Below are 22,154 nucleotides of genomic sequence, written 5' to 3'. Positions count from 1 at the left end.
TGCTTCATTCTGTGTGTGCAACAAAGGATGTTTTGTGCTTGCATGAGGCTATGGGGTAATAAGAGGCTGACCTGGGCACAATGCTCTACAAAATGGTGTGATTATGACATGGCCGTGGTACCATAATGCAGGTCAGACAATGACCTATTTAAAAAACTCCCAAAAGACAGAGCAGGCTGCTGCTGCTCAGCCAGTCTGACCCTCTCTGTCTGCCCACATAGTGTGTTTTTTTTTTTTTTTTTATTCTTCTCTTCATGCTTTCCATCTTCTGTCTTTTTATTCCAACCATCACTCTTTTTAAATTAGTGGTTTCCTTTGGTTCTTACAAGAAATTACTTCTCAATATTTTCTGTCTCTCTCTGGGTTTTTTTTCTCACATGATGACATGGCATCAGAGATGAAAATGCAAATATTCCTTGTCTTTCTGTTGAATGATTTGTATTCTGGTAGGGTAAAAAAAAAAAAAAGATTTTAGGCGTGGCTTTTGACTCTTTCTGTTTTTCCCTCCAGGTATCTCTCGGTGTTTATCTCCATGCCCTTGTCTTTGTCAGTACTCTTTCTTAATATGTCTGGTTTGTCTGCCCTGCAACAGCCTGCAGTGAGCAGCGGGGCCAGCCAGGGAATCACTAAGCTATTGGTTTAATGATGCCAGCTCCTACTTTACAGGGATTTACATGTCTGTGTCTCTAAACACCCTGTCCACACACACAAACACTTGCATAAAAAAAAAAAAAAAAATATGCATGGGTATGATAGGACGGCAACACACATAGACACACACACTCTGTCCTTCCCAGGCACAGATTGCATCTGCAAACTCTATAATTTTCCTTGTCAGACAGATAGCAAAGGTCAAACATACCTGCAGACATAACACATTTGTGCCCAGCATGTTGAAGAATTAGCAGCAGAATCAGACAGATGGAAAAGCTTACAAACACACACACACACACACACAGGCGTATACGCATACCCGCAGTCTTCGTGTAAGGTTTGTGTAAATGGTGATACAAGTAAAATGGGGCAGGATCATTGAGACTAATGATATAGCTCATGTCTGAGGCCTGTGTTTTCCTGGGTGGAGAGAAATAGCGGCATGAGCGGTTGTGACTAAATGACAATGCAGGAGGCTGGAAAATAGCACATGACTGGAGGAGACGGAGCAGAAGAGAGGAGGGGAGGAAAGGGAAGGGAAAGAAGGGGGGAGAGAGAGAGAAATAAACGAAAGGCATTAATGGTTTCATGCAGTCATACAAACACATGTCAGGTGTTTTCTGGCTGTCTAGAGGATACGTTTTTTTTTGGGAGAGGGGGGGGGGGGACAAGTGCAAGAGAACAGAGTGGGAAGTGGAAGAGGTGGGGCCAAGATATTTAAATCCTGTCTGGGTTTCAAGTAGACCATGGACCTCTTAATCTCATCCACTTGACAAACATACACACAGGGCCAGGCAGATGTCTAGCTAGCCTATTTTCATGTGACCTGAATTCCCCAGTGTGGCATTTTTTTCCTGCCAGGCTAATCTCATTAAGCTGGGTGCAGAGCTAGAGAACAAACACACTAGGCATCCCTCACTCCCTACTCTCCCTTCCTCTCTTCCTTTTTGTCTCCTCTTCATCGTGTTCACTTTCTCCACCAACACCCCACCCCTCCCGCCCCCCCTCCACTCTCTTCCTCTACGCTTTCATTTTTGCTCCCGTCTTCCTCCCTCTGCCTCCTCTTCCTCCTACTCGGTCGTCTCCCATATCTGTCTCCGCTTTTCTGTCTAATTATGGCTTGCCAAAGCAGAACAGAGTAGAGCAGGTCTAGCTAGGCAGTGGAGTCGAGCGCAGAGAACCACCTCTGCTTCCAGACGCACAATCAATCCTCATTATAGCCGGCTCTCCTGCATTCCACTTGCCTCTTCGCGTCTGCCTGTTAAAGCTCCACGCCACCACACACCTCCGTCCGCCCGCCTGTGGAAATTATTGCATCTGTGTGGCAAGCCTGATTCATGGTCCACGCACAACAGAACACAGTTATTTACAATCATTGTAATCCCCCTATGCCTACTGTCAGGTGGTAACTGTGTGTGTTTGTGTGCACGACATTGTGCGTATGCTTATGTGTGGATATGGCAAAAGGGAAAAGAGAAAAAAAAAAAAAAAAAAAAGAAAGGGCCACACAGCAAGAAAAGTTATTTATAAGATAAGGACTTGTTTCCGAAGCAGAGAGCTGAAGATGGAATATAAAATGCTACCACATGCAGTTCTGTTACAGATGGTTAGCCCAGATTTGAGGTGGAATCTCGGCTTCCAATCAGCTTGCCGTTGCAGTCTCGCCAGGCTGCTGTTTTGAATCTGGTCTTAGCTGGTATTAACAAATTCTTGGTCAAAACAGGTCATCATCAGAACAATGATGTTTGTCATGAAAATGAATCCTTAAGGTTAAGTCTGGCCATGGAGAATATAAAGGCCCATATTCTTTCCCAATGATAGATCTTGTTTGTCCATGGTAACATGTGTTCTTTATTTTCACTTTCTAAGATTTAAAATATGTCTCATATTTATAGGACACAAGCTTTTTTTTATGGGAGGGCTTCAATGGTTTATACATCTCTGCATTAAACTGGCTTCATCTGCACCTTATTCTAATTTATAGTATTTAACTGGAATTGTAATACTTCCAGTGAAACACACTTGAAATGAAATGAGGCACGATGTAATCCCGGAGGAAATGGCTGATGAGTACTGTCTAAGGCAAGGCTTCCTGTAAAGCAAGGATGGTGTTTAAAGTTGTGGGAACTACTGACTGAGTCAATTGAGCTTAAACTTCTAGCATAGGCTAGCTACCATACTTGGTTTAGTAAATGTGTTTTGTGTTTTTCAATAGTGCACTATTAAAGGCTGCAAATCAATCAGTGCGCTCCAGTCTTTTCTTATCTAATCTGGGCTGGCGTCTGTTCATTCTAATGAGAGTGCTAGGTGTATTAGGACTACTAAAATCATTTTCTTTATTGATTAATCTGCCGATTATTTTCTACTCAATTAATTGTTTGATCCATAAAATGTCATGAAATAATAAAAAAAAAAAATTGCCATCACAATTTTCTAAAGCCAAAGTTGACATGTTCAAACTGTTTGTTTTATCCAACCAACAGTCCAAAACTAATTTTTAAATATCATACAAGACTAAGAAAATGGGGTTTAGAAGCTGGAACCAGTGAATGTTTGGCATAATTGCTCAGAATGTGACTTAAATTACTATCAAAACAGTATAGTAGCTCTATAATGTGCACAGAAATATTTTATCCCACTTCATCATGAACTTCCTACTGAGTGTCCATAGTAAATTCACATCATTTGGTGGCTTTCTATGGCTCCACCTGGCCAACAGCTCGCACACACGATGGACTCACAATGACAGAGTAGAAAGTGTTTTAGGAAAAAATATGAAAGTGACACATGCAAGTTATCTTAGATGTCTGCCTTGTTTTTCTTTTAAGGCTTTTTCTTTGTAATTGTGAGGCTAAAGGCTGATTTGAAGTTTTTGCATTGTGTTTAGCTTGTTTTTTGTGTATTTATTCACAAGCATGCACCGTAGGGTTTGTCAGTCGGTCTAATGGTCAGACAGGCCCGGTGGTCATTCTACCAATGGACTTATTTCATTAGTACTCGATAGCATTAAGTTAAGCAGCTTTGAATGTTCTTGACTCCTGCATTCTTTCAGTCTGCGTCTTTTGTCTCAGTTGCGTCTTAGCCGTTGACCGGTACATCTTGGCTCTGTTGTGCAACACAGATATACTGTTTATAGATTACACAAACATCAGGGCAAATGAGCTTCCAAGCGGATATTAGTACTCTTTTACCAATACATTTATTATTCTAAATTTGACTAAATTGAAAGGCAGTCATTTTTATTATTTTTTTTGGCAAACGAAAGAGAAGACAAGCTGAAAACCAGAACATGGTGTCTGAAGTCCATTTTCCTGGCACTGTTTGTTTTTACTGAGCTGAATTATGGCACTATTCATTGTTTTGTATTTTTAGATTGTTTTTGTAACCGACTGCATCATCATGGGATCTTATCTATAATACCATCAGTGCATGATAGATTTTGCAAAGGCTCTGCCCATAGTCACGCCACGGGAAATCAGACATCATCTCTTGAACTGTAGTTGCCAATTCATGTCGCCTGGTTTTTATCTCTTTAAAGATTATTCATTTTCACAGTCTCTCCGCAGTTTTCTTTCTTTGCCACCACCGAACAGGCCATGTGGGACGTTATCTCGTCATGGTGGCGTCTGTCTATCTGTCTGTCTGTGTAGACACATTATTGTGAACACAGTTACTACAGAACAATGCATGACAGAATCTCTATGCAGGTTTCCCATGTAGAGGAGATGATCCGATTAGATCTTGGCATACCTTGTCTTAGATTTTCCGTATTAATAATAAGAGTGACTTTTGGAACTACCAAAACTTAAATAATAATATAGTACATTATAATAAAGACCTGTAGGTTAACTATTTTAAGAGCTACCACTGGCAGTACGAGCACCTTCAAAACTGAGTTTCACAAATGTAAGATTTAATGAATGGATGTTGTATTGCTTTGGATTTTTGTAACTGGTACCTCAGTGTATTCTTCTGACTGTTCTTATTAGTTTAGACTTCTTAAAACAGGACGTCTTAACAGGTCTACTCGGTTCCCAGGATCTAAATTATATTGACTCTGATCAGGTGGGTTGGGGTCCTGTTCTATTGCTGTGAGTGTCGAGTATGTGCGTCAATATATCTAATACCAAACTGGATCCAAGCAGGCTTGCTTTCAGCTCTAATTACATGGTTTTGGTCAGAAATTTGGTTCCTGAGGTGAGACGGAGAGTGTGAACTGGGAAATGCATTTCTGTAAATTATTCGCTTTCTTGCCAAAAGTTAGATGAGAATATTGATACGACTCTCATAACTGTGTGGTAAATATGAACATGGTAAAGACTGGAAACTGGGAGATGGCTAACCTAATCTGTCCAATGACCAAAATCCACTCTACAAGCCCCTTTAAAGCTCACCCATTTAACATGTTAGAGCTTATTTGGTTCAATCTGTGCTAAAACTAAATCGTGTTTTCCAGTGTTATGTTGCGGACTAGTTTGGGCTTTGGAAGTTCTGTTTGGTGGGTTTTGTTACTGCTGGACAGAACCAGGCTAGCTGTTTCCAGTCTTTGTGCTAAGCTAAGCTAACCACCTGCTAGTGGAAGATCTTCTCATTTAACTCTTTGAGCTATTATTTGAGCTTGAACTCTTTTAACTACAACACACTCTGCATGAAAGTTCCTGCCTTTTACTGTCACAAGTCTACTTTGTGTGAATAACTTTTGAAATAACTCATCATGTCAGCCTTCCAGCCCCACTGTCTTTCCCCTCCATCTTTCCCACATACTGTCACCTGTCCCTTGCGACAGTTGTCTTTGCCCACAGGAAACATACTGTGACATGACTTGATCTGTGACATACAAGGTCACCTTGGCTGACAACTTAGTAACAACATCGTTCTTTCCTCCTTTCTCTCTCTCCTTCTGACATTTCTTTCACCTTTCTGTTCCCCCCCGCTGATCAATCTATTAGGAAGAAATCATTTGAAAACACCATTATAAGTGAAACCAGTGTAGTGGGAAACCAATTAACCTTTACATCCTCCCTCTCCCCCAGGCCCAGGACCTGAATGTGATTGAGGAGGTGATCCGCATGATGCTGGAAATCATCAACTCTTGCCTGTGCAACTCTCTCCACCACAACCCCAACCTGGTGTACGCGCTGCTCTACAAGAGGGAGCTCTTCGAGCAGTTCAGGACACACCCTTCCTTCCAGGACATCATGCAGAACCTGGACACGGTCAGTCTGTTTGAACTGAGAGAAGCTTGGACCTGGGAGCCTTTTTAAAAACCTCATGGTGTTGGCTGATTTGCGGTGATTACGCCACAGATCAAGGTTATACAGATTTTTCCTCCGCATATCCTCTGCATCTGCTTTGAAAGTTTCGAAAATCCAGGCAGTGCGGGAACATAGGGGAGCTGCATTGTTAACATACTGTGCAGTTGGACTGTACAGCATGCTGAGCTCTGTGAGCTTAAGTAGTATTGATAAATTAATCAGTCCCCTTGTGTCGAGAGGCTCTGTGTCAAATATTCATTGAGAGTGTTTGGTGTATGGGGGAGGAAGGGACAGCGCAAGAGAAAACTGTCATTCAAAGCTGTATTAGTCATGTAGAGGAGGAAAGGAAGCTGGCAGGCTCCAGTCTCCCTTTGGCGTGTGTGTGTGTGTGTATGTGTGAGTGATGGGGGTTGCTGCATACGTTGCCATGAGCTTTGCTGTTATCCATAAGTATGAGGGGAAGCATGCTTGCTAGAATCCCTCAGTTAAGTCAGCCTCCCTAAGGCTATTCTCCGAAGCCTTCCCTGTGCTTGCAAATCTGTGTGTGTGAGCATGAGATTCAGGATGAGGGGCCTGCTTTTTTGCTCCTCTAAATTAACCCCATATGGGAGGCCTTCAGAGTTAATGAAGAGATTAGTATTAGATAGATGTAGACACACACATACACACACACACACTGCTCATGCAGGGCTCTGGTGTGTTTGAATTCTCTAAAGCAGCCACAGAGCGTGAGCAGAGAAAACATTGCCTGTAGATGCATTTTTCACTGTTGGTTTGACAAAAAAGAGCATTAAAAAGAATTAGTAATACAGAGTTTTTAATTATCAAATATTCAAATATTATTTCTCCAGGGAGGAACCTAGCACAGCGGTGGAAATGCAAAATACACTTTCCTTGATCTCTTGTTGGGGCTTAAACCCAGGAGGCATCAGATAATTTGAGCTCCAGTGAAGTGCTTATTTTAAGTGGGTTGAAACATGCTCAAACCCTATGGTGAGTTTGTAATCTGAAATACTTCATGTATGTGTTTACTGAGTATGTAGCCTACAGGCATATTATCCAAGCCAGTGTTTGTAGCATCTATAAAAACACAAGTTGTGCAGTTTTACAACCATTGCCTCAACTTTTATTTGCAAAGATTGTCAATCAGTCTCATTAAGCCTGGTTTTGGCTTATTAATGATGCTATACAGTATGTATCACTGCATAGTATAGATGCATTTTTTGGAGCAATTATACTGTTGCTAGGAAACATGAGAGCCCATGAATTTGTCTTGTTGGCTGTTGATGCCAGTAGCAAAATGTTGTCTCAAAGCAAACAGATCATAACAAGCTAGCTATATAGATTAAACAGCGATTTCTCTGACACTTAATGTTTTGAACAGGTTGGAACTTTAACCAGTGTTAATGTTTACAGAATAAAGCCCTCTATATGTGGTATGATGTCATTTTGTACCAACTTTAGATCTCCATATTGCATCCAGTGTCATCATATAGGGTGTGGCTGCTGCAATCTCAGTGTGACAGCTCCAAACACTGGGATTAGACGAGTCAAAGGGCTCCATGACAGAACTGGGAATTGATATTAAGCTTCAATGAGATCAAGATGGCATGAGATCCAGCGTCTTTAGGAACGGAACAGGATTTAATGGTGAAAGATTTAGACTAGAGCCCAGACCGATACTGGATTTTTGAGACCAATAACTAAATATATCAGCAGGTATTCTTTTTTTGTTTTGTGATTAAGATATGTTTGAGTAAAGATAGAGAGGCCAATTGCTTACTCAGTTTCACAAGCAGGAAATCTGGGTTCTCTTGAAGATTAAAAAACTGAACTGAAAAGAAAACGTTTGGGCAGAGCAAGGAGAGAAGTTGTATTAAAAGCCTTTATTTAGTCAGGCATATTGCTAAAAACCTAATTGTCTGAGATGACAGTAACTGTAAATATAACATTTTCAACTATTGACATCATTGATATTAAACTAGTTCAAATATTAACTATAAATAAAATCATATACACATTTGGAAGCCAACATAAACGTTAATACCAATATATTTATGATAATCCAGTGTTGTCCTATGATATTAGCCCACCCGTGTCTACTTTAACGCAAAATAGCACCAACCAAATTCATAATCATTCATTATGTTTAACCCTTACAAAAACAGTTTTCATTACAAATCATGTCTATCAGACCAAATGTAAGTGTTTCTCTCTCATGTGACATTTAGGTGATTGGATTCTTCAGTCAGCGTCTGGAGCAGGCTGGAAGTGACCTGTCAGTTGAGAGGGTTCAGGAGGTCATCATGAAAGGAGCCCAGGCCCTGCCCACGGACAGACTGAAGGTAAATCACAAACACACACACAGACACACACAGACAGACGCACTACATGTAGACGAGGAATAGTGAAACATGAGACCAGCTAAAGAACAAAGAAGTGGTACATATTGGACATGGAGATGCATGTGTAGAGGGTACAGTGTGTTGTCAAAGGCTGTGAGGTACTGCCGATTGGTTGCCGGGAAGTGAGGAAAAGAAAATGAGTTTTGTCTGAACAGGTGAAAGAGGGAGAGGTATGGGATAGGGATATGGACTGGGGCGAGGGGAAGATGGAAAGAGCCATTGGGACATGAGACAAAAGGCCAAAGCCCAATTCTCATTAGCATTAATGCCCGTCTTCATTCCATCTCCGCTGGCCTGCTACAAGCGAACATGTAATGACATTTCAAGGAGATGGGATGGGGGGCTAGGGGGCACTTTGTCATGGGCACATAAGATCGAGGGGAAGGGTGGGGGGGACATAAATCTGCCACTGCGCCTCGTTACCCAACACTCCCAACACTCCTGGCGGGATCGCTAACCCCTGCCCCTCCCAGTGCTCCTCCATTAATCAGTGAGGAAATATGTAACCAGCGGTCTCCCTACTCCGCTCCTCACCAGCACCGAAGCTCTTAATTGCATGTTTCATCATGTGTTTCATGTTCTATACTTGGCGGCTGGCTGCAAGGCATTTGTCTTGCTGGCCAATGTGGAAGAGGGATGGTGCGTGGCCACGAGTCCGTGTGCTCTCTCTGTCTCTCTCCTTCTGTCAGCGCCTCGGAGCGCTAATGTAGCGATCGACCGTATAGCCGTAGAATTACACATGGAGCCATGTGGATAACCCTGCCACGTCCTTCAGCGATGGCGCTGTACCTGTAGCGCACGCTCATGCAGCCAGCTGTGGTGTGTGTGTGTGGTACAAGTGTGTGTCATTCCTCTCCATCTGTGTGTGTTTGCAGATGACCGTTTCTGTGTTGAGACGTGTAACTGTGTGTGTGTGTGTGTTTGTGTTTTGATGAGTGTGCAACCATGTGTGCCAGTCTTTGTTTCTCTGTGAAAGTGTTCTTGATACTCACATTGACTCTCCTACATCTGAGTGCTTTCCAGTTCCACAGGGTGACGTGAAGTGAAGAGAATATCTGGGCAATGTCTCCTCAGGGAGAAGTCCCAGCCGTTTGATGGTACCATCGCTCAAACAAACAGCTGTCTCTCCACCTCTCGCATCCCTTCATCTTATGAGCTCATTCTACTATTCAGCCCCCAATGCGAAAATCCATAGCTTGGATTAATGTTGTGTGGAATCATCGATAAAGTTGGTAATTACTCAGTAAAAGCTCTTAGAGGGAGTATTGGTGTCTCAATCAGTTGTGCATGCAAGGAGAGGGCTGACTAGAAAGAGATGTAAGGAAAGGAGAAATGGATAATCAACAAATAAATTATATCATTCCATTTATATATCGTAAATAAACAACATATTTTTGTTCCTTTCTAAAAAACACCAGTTACATAAAGTAGCACAACATGTGTCAGTGCGTTACCAGTTTTGTTTGGAAATCTGAATTCCTGAAATTGCAGCCATGTCTGCACTAATTAGCTTCTTTTCCTTTTTGGCCTTCTGTCTGCACTGATCCAGTATTCTCACCCAAAAACAGAAGAGCAGTTTGATAAACCTCTCCCGAGAGGATAAATCTGAAAACACTAGTGTTGTGTAGTAGTGTGGATGAAAGAATGGTGAATGGCGCTACAGACACTGTAGCTGTAATGTAATGAAGCGATCTCTCCATCTCCCAACATACAACAGTGAGATGACAGCAAGCAGCAACTACCACAGCTTGAGGCTGAAGCCGATGCGGAAGAAACTGAAAGCGCAACACCGACGACAGCCGCTAGATGCTGGCTCCCAACAATCCCTGCTCCAATGTACTACTGTTCAAAAAGCATCAAATTCTCTCTAGAAATATCAATATATTTTTTCAACAACTCATTATGGTCTCAATCATTATATTCGAGCCCTCTAATAATAATAATAATATGCTGGCGGTCATTTTGGAAGTTATTGCTCCGTTAATGAGATTTGACGACTCATAGCAGGCTTTGATGTCCGCCGTGTGGGCGTTGATTGACAGTTGTGATCGACAGTTGGCCCACCAGCTGCTTTCCAAGGCTCTGAGACTGAGTCAGACTATTGTTGCAATATTTCTGTAAGTTTAACATCACTTGATTATGATACCTGCCCTGTTAGCACAATATAGCTAAAGTAGCTAACGTTAGCCCAAGTATACACCCCACACTCCTTATCTGGAAGGTCCATTTTGATATACAGTCTATGGTTTACAGGCTCATTGCAGTATCACAGGATCTACTGTTAGCCTTGATCAGCGGGTAACATGCATGAGTCTTGACCAGATTACTTAAGCAACAATTGTCTGACAACAGAAACAAAAATATGTATAAACTAAATTATGTGTTCATCTATACTGAAACACAATATAAGCACCAATTGAGAGATAAAATAAGTTTAAACTAAGTTCAAACAGAATAACTGAATTTTGTCTGATGATGGGTTTAATGGACAGACAACTGAAAGATGAGGAAGAAGACATTTTCCTATTGTTTTTGCATGTTATTGCGCGGACAGAGCAGTCTCACTAAAACAACATGAAAATATTATTATTTTCACATGGAAACCAAACTTCCATATTTTTCCTCTTTTGAGTGGAAGCTGCTTAAATTTGCTGCCTTGAAATCTGTTTTTTTTTGTGGGGGTGGTGGGGCTGACAGTTGTAAAGTAAATAGAACAGAACAGAACCATGTTGTTTTAGGTGAGGGATACATTGTAGACACAAGACTACAAAAAAAGCCTGTTTACTTAAAGGCGTTTACACAAAGACGTAGACATGCAAATGAGCTCCTAACTGAAAAAAAAAGGGTTAAAAGAAGGTGGTAAATACCCCAGGGACGACCCTCAGTGCCTCGTCACTCAACCGTCTCTCTCTTTCGTTCTTTGTGTATGTGTGTGTTGTTTCAGGGTGTGTGAGGCTGAGTGGCTCTCATGGGCAGTGCCTGAGGAATGTGTTGTTTAGCCTGACCAGCTGAAATCTGCCTTATTGAGCAGCGATAGCCCACAGACTCTCTGGCTCCTCAGGATGGAGGGGGTGGGGGGAGCAAACCAGCTGTTACTCAGTCAGTACCTGGGCCTTTGTAGGTCTGATGGCCGGGTCAACCCTACTTTCCCACACATTAAGGTTTTCTCACTCTCAAACATCTTTAAGATCAATGCAGTAACTTTAGGGTTCAGATTAGTTGTGAAGCAATTAGCCGATTAATCAGTTGACCAACAGAAAATGAATCAACAAGTAATTTATCAAGGAAAAAGTCACTGGTCCCAGCTTCTGTATTGTGAGTAAACAAGCACATTTTCACTGTTTTATATACTATATTATCAATCAATTAAATGGAAAAGGTCAACAAATTAATAAATAATGAAAATAATTGTTGACCAATCTCCAGACAAGGGTTTAAGACAGATCTGGCTTGGCAGACTTTGGGCTAACAAGGTTTTTGAAGTTATAATATGGTTACTTTATGGTCTAATAAATATTTTAGGGTTACTAGAACACAATAATAGATATAATTAGAAACCTCTAGCCTCTAGTCTTAGAAATACTTGAACAGGATTGCAGAATGTGAGTTGTATTAACATTATATAAGACGACAAAGTAAAGAAAGAAATATCTCATGAAAATTAGAGCTGCATTTTGTCTAAACAACAGTAAAAAAAAACCAAATATGTTAAATTTACATAAATATAAAACAGACAAAATCAGCAAATCGTCACATTTGATAAGCTGGAGACAGGAAATGTTACTTTTGCTTGATAAATGACTTAAACAGTTAATCAATCACTGAAATTGTTGGTTAATGTAGTGTTCATCAAGTAATCAATTAATTGACTAATCGCTTCAGCACTAATAAAGATAAACCGCTTCATCCATACCATCGTGTTGAATTGCCAGTGTAAATATTACAATGACCACTTCAAGTGATTTGGAAGAATGGACAAGAAATGAAAACAGTGAAATTTATCTGAAAGGACGACATAAATATATATTTCAGATTTATCCACATTAATGTAAATATGGCCTGAAATTACTAGTGGTTATCATTAAATTGAATGACTACTACAAGCCTTTTCTTTACAATGATATAATGTGTTGAAGGGGTGATTCACTAATTCAGTGTGGACTCACAAGAAGCATTAAAAACTGAATCGTCAAAACATATAATGTTGAAGCTGTTCTGAGGTACAGCAGTGCTTTGAGCTAAATGCTAACATCAGGATGCTAACGCGCTGATGTTTAGCCGGTATAATATTTACCCTGTTCACCATCTTAGTTTAGCATGTTAGCATGCTAACATTTGCTAATTAGCAAAGTTAAGCATTAGTTTTGTAAGTTCATAAACCAAAATACTGATGAAAAATACTCAATGAAAAGTCAGAGGATCACCAAAGTTATTACAAATCATCCTGAGGGGGACATGAATGTCTGATCCAAGTTTCATGGCAGTCCATTGAATAGTTGTTGAGTCATCTCTTAACTTAGACTTGACACAGAAATGTGAACCTCATGGGGATGCTAGAGTAAAAGTCAGGGGATCAGCAAAGGATCCATCCACTTTGCACAATGAATGTGTAAATGTTTGTGCTAGGTCATCAACTAGACGTTGAGATATTTCACAGGATAAGTGAAAACTTTGACCTACTAGTGGCGCTAGAGGAAAAGTCACTGCATCATGAGTCATTAGGGTTCATCCTCAGGGGACCGTGAATGTCTTTACAAAATGTCATGTCAATTCACCCAATAGTTGTTGAAATATTTCAGTCTGGACCAAAACAGTCGACCGACCTGCAGACTGACATTTACAACCACAGAGCCACCCCGCTAGTGTTGCTAAAAACACTGAATTCTGAGTAGGACTCCTCGTGACCATGAACTTATATGAAAGATTAATACAGTAGCTTTTTTTTTTTGGAAAGATGACCTTTCAATGTTTGTGTGTGTACCTGCGTGTAAGTGCACATTTGTGTGTGTACGTGTGTGTGTGTGTATGTGTGTGTGTGTGTGTTCAGTTCATATTTGCTCCCTAGCTGCATTCTTCTCTGTCTGGCTGAGCTCTGACAGCACGGCAGCGTGCAGAGGAGGGAAAGGAACACTGAGTCCTGAGTGAAGATATGAGGCCAGCCAGTCAGTCTGTGTTCAGGGGCGAGGGCCTGACCCGCCAGGACCCATAACTAACTGATATGAGCCTGGGCCAAGTGGGCCCAGACAGCTGCCAGACTGAGAGCAAAACAGAGGAGGGTGGGAGGGAGAGAGAGAGAGAGAGACGGCAACAGAGTGCCAGAGGAGATATGTACAGAGAGGAAGCTGCAGTATGGACAGAATAAGGGACCAAGATAATATTGGGGACAGGATGTGGCAGTCCTGACTGATATTTCCAAGAAAGCACTGGAGCCTGGAAGGGACATTCTTTCTGTGAAGCATGTAGTGATATCCAAGACTTCCCTAAGCACCAAATCCCTCGGTGCTCCCTCTAATATAGACACAGGAGAAAAAACGTTTGCCACTGTGATACAAGGATAATTTTTCTTTTTTTTCTTCTCATTTTGTGTTCTTGTGAACATATCTGGATGTGCACAGGGAGACTGTATATCGCTGTCATTTAGTTTCATAATTTTCTTCTCCAGTGGGCATTTTTGTCAAGAATCTCTCTCTTAGATAAAAGATGTTTGTTTTAGTGGCACAAGATGCATCATTTTTACTCACTTCTCAGTCTCTCCACAGCTTGTCAGATTATGTACCGCCTGTTATACTGATGTAACACTACACTAACAGCTTTTATCATTTTAGGAAAAATGCTTATCCGTGCTCTATTTTTTTTTCCTACCTGTTCCTGTAAACTGTGAAAGCAGCATTCACGAGTTATGATGAAGTGCTCCTCATATTCAGTCACAATAAACTGATCTTTTACTGTTCTGCCTTGATGGAAACCTTTTTATTTCCACAGTGGCGTATAACGTCTACAGACATGTTCTTATGAAAACAATAACTTACATGACAATACTGCTTACACCACATGTTCCCCGTATAGATGATGTGATTAGCTTTTGGAGCATTTTTACATATATTTGCACATTAATGAATGGAAAATTAGATTCCCTAATGCTTCAATGATATTAATACCACACGTGTTGCTTGAAAGTATGTTGACATAGCAGTGTTTGCTGATTAATGCTTTAATTATCTCAATGACCTCATTATCATAATTGGCTATGTTTCATATATCATGATAATTATTGCAAGTTATTAATCAACTCAACTAACCTTCTGTTTTGTTTTTGTTTCTGCTCTGTGATCAGCAAAAGCCGCTAAAAAAAAAAAAAAAAAAAAAGATTCCGTCTTAAAATTAAAAATTAAAAACGATATTATATTACAAGCGAAAGTGAGCCTGGGTTGAGTAACCGTCGCCGTCAGTGTCGTATGAACATTTGATGAGTTGGTAAGCTTGTCTACGAGACAGTCACCTACACACAAATACCAGCCAGATAATACAGCTCCTGCATTGTGTCTAGCCATCACAATGGCACTGGTGTGTGGTCTAGCCTCAGTAGCCTGGCATATGGCCTGTGACCCCGTAGCCCCCCTCTTGTCTGTGTCATTATGATACCGATAGTGTGGCTGTGAATAGAGCCAGCCGGGACTCAATAGACCGGACTGCAACCGCCACATAAAGGCCCTCTGCGTCTGTCTTTCACTGCAGACTGATTACTGGCTGCGTGTGCGTATATACATGCGTGTGTAGACAGGAGAATATAATGAGGTACCGTTGTATTATTGATGCTCTTCTTCTTTTACCTACCTGCTGTTAGGTGGGTTAGGTCTGGTCGGTGGGCTTGTGTAATGCTTCTAGCGGGTTTCAGAAGACTCGCACATCCAGTATTTCTTATGTCGCTGTGTCAGAGAGGAGTTCAGTATCTTGTTTACATTTAAGACATTTATTATTAAATCAAATGATGGATTCTGGACTTGTGTTTTCTTAAATGTTAAGTTGTCCTAAATGTGCTGAAACTTGGACTCTTTTGTTTTATTTGTTTTATTTCATTAGTTTGATTGACAGGGGTCATGTTCATTGATCAACAGTAATAAATAACAGTAGTTAATGTGGAAGGCTGTGTGTTGTCCCTGGCCAGATGTTAAAAAGACATCCTAAAAACAGTGAAACAACATATATTATGAAATTAATTAGAGCTGCAACTAACTATTATTTTATATATTTATAATTGAATTTTTTGGTGTATTAAATGTCTTAAAATGGTGACATAAGCAGCCTAAAACCCAAAGATATTTAATTTTATATCATAAGACATAGAAAACCATCAAATCTTCACATTTGAGAAGCTGGAACCAATGAAACAAAATTGTTTATCAAAATATAGCTGATTTATTTTCTGTTGATTGGCTTAATTGACTAAACTAAGGTATAAAATTCATATATACAACATCTGAAATATGCAGAAGACAGTAGAGAACACATCCACAGCCACAATATGTTTGTTTTCTCCTTTTTTTCCCCTGTTGATCAGCCTCTGACATAATCTCACTGACAACCTGCAGTATGAACTTATAACATCTCTCGGTCCAGCTCAGTGAGTGTTTTGTCCATTAACAAGCCGTGTCAAGACAAGCTGAAGCTTGAGTCTTGAGTCTAGTGGCTGTTACCAGGTAATCGTGTTACTCAGCACTTCTCCACAGACCTAAACAATAAGGTCACAATGGCTGACAGAGCGCTCTGTAAAACGACACGCTTCTTTCTATGTTTGGTTTCATTTTTATCAGATTATCTTTTGTTCTTTATGTATTTACTTGTTATGAATTGAGGTCAGGTCTGTAATGGAGCTATTTTCTCATTTCTCTGTGGCTATTTTATGAACAAGTCACAAGTGACTCTGCTGTCTGTTTCATTTGCCAGACAGTAGCTGTCGATATCCAGTCAACTGCTTGGGTCAGGAGGTGACGTTAGCACATTAGGCAGCCCTTTAAGAGGTCAGCGGTCGGACCACAGAGTGATACCTGTCCCGCAGGCAGCTGTAAGCAATTTTACCCCACAGTCGGATGGAATTACATCTGCCGGAGAGCTACTGTACCCGATGAAGAGTGATTACTGAGAAGCCTGAACAAGTTAACCTACCTGTATAGAAGCACCTATAGCCTCCATCCATGTGAGAGAAATGTCATTCTCTTGGTCGCAGCGCTTTATAAATATCCAATGTGGCAGGAGGTGTGAAATTGTCTCTGTGCTTTCTGTTTTTTACCCTATGTTCAGACATTTGCACCTGAATTAGTCAGTGTCCAACATTTGCTTGAATTTTTAAGGGGACATATTCTGTTTTTTGTGGTTTTCTGTTATTTATATACTGTTATGATGTCGGATATCTATGTTAAACATGGTCAAAGTTGCTGCAAGTCAAAAACGCAGGCTTCTAACCTGCTCTGAACGTTGTTTTTTTCTACTCGCCAACAAGCTGATATCAGCGCATGTCCATAAATGGCTGTCTGTTCCGTAGCCTTTGTTGCTAAGATTTTTCCGTGGGTTGTTTGCGTTGTCCTCTCTCATATTTCGGATCAGCTTGAACATGTACGGATGTATTTGAGAAATTGACATTTCAAATTAAGAGCGAGGGAAAAAGTAATGAAATCCAACTACTGTAGTTTGTTTCACGGTTTGTTGACGTAGCCTCCTGTCAGCGGAGAAACAGTTTCCGGAAGCTAACCAATCAGAACAGAGTTGGCTCATCGGGAGGCGGGCCTTAAAGAGACAGGAGCTAAAACGGCCTGTTTCAGACAGAGGCTGAACTGAGGGGCTGCATACAGAGCCAGTATAAGATAAATAAGGAGTTTTTTGAAGTGTAAATTATGCAAAGATTTTCCAGTAGAGCCCCAGAATAAAAGTCTAGACCTGGAAATGTGCATGATACGTCCCCTTTAAGGACAATTTTATTTTACACTGAAAACGTCACAAATTTCTGCAATTACTGTTTACATCATGATTGAATTTTAGGCCAAATCTGCCTACGGTCTTTTTTTTTTTTAAATCCCTTTTTCATCCTAACAGTTTTCCTTGCATCTCTCTTTCTCTTCTCATGTGTCAACAGAAGTTCCCGGAGCTTAAGTTTAAGTACGTGGAGGAAGACCAGCCGGAGGATTTCTTCATCCCCTACGTCTGGTCCCTGGTCTTCAACTCTGGAGTCGGCCTCCACTGGAGCCCGCATGGCATCGAGCTCTTCAGCATGGACTCTGGCTGAAACATCTGCTGCAGTGGACTGTGTGTCTTCATCCCCGTTCAGTATAGAAAAAAAAAAGAGACTGACAGCGCGTGAGTGTGTGTGTGTGTGTGTATGGGGGTGTGTGTGTTTGTGTGTGTGCGTGTGTGTGCGCATTACCCTTTATAGTATGTGCACGCTGCTTTGAAAGTGCCTCAACCTTGTACAGAACGGTGTTTCTTTTTTTCCATTTTATGCAGCACAACCTCTTCTTTCCCCCCTCTTCCTCTTCCTCATATCATAATAATCCCTCTGCTTCTACACTGTGAAGCTTCGTCTGTGCTGGTTAACAGTTCACACAGTAGCGCCCACTCATGTATAGTCAGTCCTGTAGTGAATTGCCTATTTAACATGGGAGCAGATTGACCTGATCCCACAGCACATGCTGCGTTACATCTCTTCTGTAAAACCTTCTGTTATTGTGAGGAGCTCAGGACACTGGCGATGGATAATCCCACGGTTGTTGTTTTTTTTTCTTGCTTACAAAGAAAAGGTCAATTAAAACATATACACCTAAGTGTTACACTGCTCTGGTGAACGTTTATTTACAGCTGCACTGAATGCTAAGAAATAGCACCAATGTAATATTCAAGGCAAGCCACATTTTTGGAAAACGCAGCGTATATCTCACGAATATCCTGTAAAATATTGACTTTTAGATATGATTATCTCATAAATTAGCTTTTTATTTTGACCACATATTGTTCTCTGAATACAAAGAGTTTGTATAAAAGATTTGTGTGAAATTAAGTTTAAAACAAGTCAGAGAAATCAAGCTGATCACCAACAGAAAGTCCTCTGTTTTGTTGTAATATCTTGGGGGTTTCAGATATGAGCCCACCAGTATTGCTTGATGTCCACCTCCAATAACCCACATTGAATTATAGTTTAATTAATGCTTAATTTCAGTCCCTGGATAATATTAGCAGTCCACATCACTCTGATACATGTGATTTCACTGAAGCTTCCAGCCCATTTATTTGACTTTACCCCGTCTTTGTCGTTTCCATTTTTTTTCCTGATGGTAACCCAAGGCAAGTACTTCAACTAGTCATTAAATCTCCTGTTGTACTGCGCATAATTACAACTGTCTCTTTAATTTGTCACTTTATTTGCATGTTTAACTAGAGACTTTGTATAAAATTATTTATTTTCATGTATATTGGTTTTTTTTTTATATTCAGCCCCTCCAAATGTAGATGGTAGTAGTAATGAAATATCTACTACTAATGAAAGAGAAACAGTGGTACTATTCTTTAATTCTTTCCAGGTGGGAAACTGGCTTTATATTATTACATATAATATGACAACAGCTGTCATTTTGTGGCAAATATTACTTTGAAAATAGGAGTTTAAATAAAAATATTACATCAAAGCAACCTAAGTGTCACATGGTTATTAAGCAAAATGAAAAAGAATGACTGTAGACATAAAAGGGGATTATATTGTCACTATAAAATAATACAGTTGTTTCATTGACACATAGATTATTTCAGCTGGAGAGCACAGGAGTTGTCAGTCAAGAACTTAACATACTACTGAATATTTCTATCTATTCACTGTATAATTCTGCCTCCTCTTATTACTGAGGCAAACTCTCTCCCACAGCACCCAGTAATATGAGCGCACCGGGATGCTATGTACTGGTTTCCAACCTTTTCTGCTTGTGATCCTTTAAATGAATAGTTTGGGGAGATATACATTCGCTTTCTTGCCAAGAGTTAGATGAGAAGACTGATACCAGGAGATTATTAGCTTAGTTTAGCACAAAACTGGGAAACACTCAATCAGCCCTTCTGCATTAACACATTATATGTAATTTGTTTAATTCATGCAAAAAACCAAAGCATAAAAATTTGTGGTTTTACAGATTGAATTCTTGGAGTCTTGTCATCACAGTGAGCTCACCAGGCAGAGACTCCATGAAGTCAATAAGCTAAGCAGCAGCTAGCACGGCTTGAGGCTGAAGTCAATGCAGAAGTACCTTAAAGTGCAACACCACCGACGGCCGCTAGACACTGGCTCCAAACAATCCCTAATTCCAATTGATTCCCATTCAAAAAGCATTAACTTCTCTCAAGAAATACTTTTTTTCAATGAGTCATTATGGTCTCAATCGCTAAGTTCAGGCCCTCTAATATGTGTGCTGGTGGTCATTTTGGAAATCATTGCTCCGTTAATAAGATTTGAAGACTTACAGTAGCTTTGATGCCTGCTATGAGGGTGTTGATCGAAAGCTGTGATTGACAGTTTGCTCACACACTCCTTATTTGGAAGGTCCTGACTCCAAACGGGAAAGATGGCGCCGACCGTAAACTGCAACTCTGTGCTTCAAACAGGCTCCAATGCAAACCAATGGGTGACATCACACCTCGCTAGTCTATCTTTACATACCGTCGTAAAATAACAACTTGTCATTATTACACTCAAATTAGATTTGTATGAATTAAACAAACAATATATAATAATATAATTAGTAAGCTTGAGAGGCGCTGGCTGGGCAGGCAGATTTTTTTTACCTTTGGACAAAGCGAGGCTAGCTGCTAACTCTTTTCAGTGTTTATGGTAAGCTTAGCTAACCAGCTGCTGGCTGTAGCTATATATTTGGCATACAGACAGATAATTAATGTCTTTTTGTGGCTGCATTATGTCAATAAGTTTCAAGCAGTTCAACCAGATTTGTTGAAAACTTTTTCGAGGCTCGACAAGGTGAAACTATCCAGTATTTAACAGTAAAAACAAAACTCTGAAAAAGTTTATCATATGTGCAGGAGAATATTTTTTCTGTCATAGATTATTAATCATCTCTTGAGCCTTTAGATTTATCTCACAAACTCCTGGTTGGGAACCGATGCTGTAGACAGCTTCTCTCTGTATATTTTATTCATTGAGGTTTTCTGGAAGATTGTGACATTGATTTCTGCAGGCCGAGACAATTCTGTTATTTCACCCAGATAATAAGAGTATAGCTGGGAATATTTTATTATTTTTGGACTTCATCAGGTCTTCCTTGGCTTATAGTACAATGCCTTATATCTGCATCACAGAATATATATAAACTTTAGCAGTGAGTATGTCTCTCATGTCTTATTGTCGACTGTTGTGGTCATAGCTGCAGAGGCAGCAGAAACACAGGCATGAAACCACTTCGGGGGGAAAAGTTTATGGCACAATGGCACCCACTGTGTCACTGGATCTCCCACTTCCCCAGAGAATTTCATGCCTTTCGTCTCTATTGTATTGATTTTCATGCCTGAAATTCTCCCATTCTCAAGGACAATATAATGGAAGTAATTTGATGTAAAGAATGGCCCATTTTCAACGCAGGGTCATTGGTAAGTTACAGTGAGACCGCGTGCTCGTGTACAAGCTATTCAGACTGACGCTTTCTTTCTCTCTATGCACCGACTCTCACCTGCTTCCTGCTCTATTATCGCAACGCCAGATGGTTGAGCGGAGGTTTTCACAAAGTGACATGGCCCTCCTTGTTCCTTTATGGCACTGGGGGTCACCTTACCATGGGCTCCCGTTTCAGGTGACAGCGGGAAGATGGATGGAGCGTGGGATTCTGGGATGGGTAGTTTATGTTTTTTTGAGGCTGCTACATTTTCCTCAAGGTCTATGTGACAATGCGTAGCAGTGCAGCAGTGCAGCGTGGCCCCAGAAACAGAGGTCAAACCCAGAGCTGCATGTATTGAGTGATGTAAAAAAAGTAGGGCACTGGAGACCAGTTTGCTGAAGTGGCTCTGTACTAACTACTGGTTGCCCCTAGTGACACAGAACTCATTAATATGACAGATTACCACGGTAACGACGGAAGGTCGTTAGGCTCAACGGTTTTAGGATTGGGTCACAGCAAGGGGGAAGCTTGCTTACAGCATGAGAACAGCAATGAGAGTGAGATGTAAATATAAAGTAAACCAGTGGTGGTAAGTACATTTACTCAAGTACTGTACTTAAGTACAATTGTGGGTACTTGGAGTATTTCCATTTTATGCTACCTTATACTTCCACTCCACTACATTTCAGAGGGAAATATTGTACTTTCTACTCCACTACATTTATTTGACAGCTTAAGTTACTGTTCAGATGAAGATTTGACACAATAGATAATATAACAAGCTTTTAAAATACAACACATTGTTGAAGACGAAACCAGTGGTTTCCAACCTTTTTGGCTTTTGACGTCTTACAAAAAGCAGTGTGTAGTCGGGGTCACATTTCAGATGTCTATGAGTTGTTAACAGCTCCACCAAATAGTGATTTTTCCCTCTAAACTTCTCACATGGTTTCATTTCAATAAATGTTCAAATGACTCAATATTTCACCAAAAATCAAAGATTAGAGAAAAAAACTGGAAACAGATTTCCTCTCCCACTCATTCTCCCATCATCTCACGACCCCTCAGATTTATCTGGTTTCAGTATTAAGTATCTAATGATGTCATCTATAATAATATATCAGTCAGAGGGATCAAACCACTACTTTTACTGCAATACTTTAAGTACATTTTGCTGCTAACACTTATGTACTTTTACTGAAGTA

General features: G+C 40.5%; 1 protein-coding gene across 1 annotated transcript in view; it reads left to right on the top strand.

Moving 5' to 3' along the window:
- Nucleotides 1-18,988, top strand: part of dym (dymeclin) — a 51,329-nt gene extending 32,341 nt beyond the window's left edge. The window contains exons 15-17 of the mRNA XM_042395437.1: nt 5,688-5,870; nt 8,141-8,254; nt 17,442-18,988. Coding sequence (XP_042251371.1) covers nt 5,688-5,870; nt 8,141-8,254; nt 17,442-17,591 — 447 coding nt within the window. The 3' untranslated portion in view covers nt 17,592-18,988. The remainder of the gene's footprint in view (nt 1-5,687; nt 5,871-8,140; nt 8,255-17,441) is intronic.
- The last annotated feature ends 3,166 nt before the right edge of the window (nt 18,989-22,154 follow it).

Source organism: Thunnus maccoyii, chromosome 19 (assembly GCF_910596095.1).
Source record: "Thunnus maccoyii chromosome 19, fThuMac1.1, whole genome shotgun sequence".
In the NCBI taxonomy this organism is placed as follows: Eukaryota; Metazoa; Chordata; class Actinopteri; order Scombriformes; family Scombridae; genus Thunnus; species Thunnus maccoyii.
Note: the sequence above shows the minus strand (reverse complement) of the source record. Positions and strands in the feature narration are given on the sequence as shown.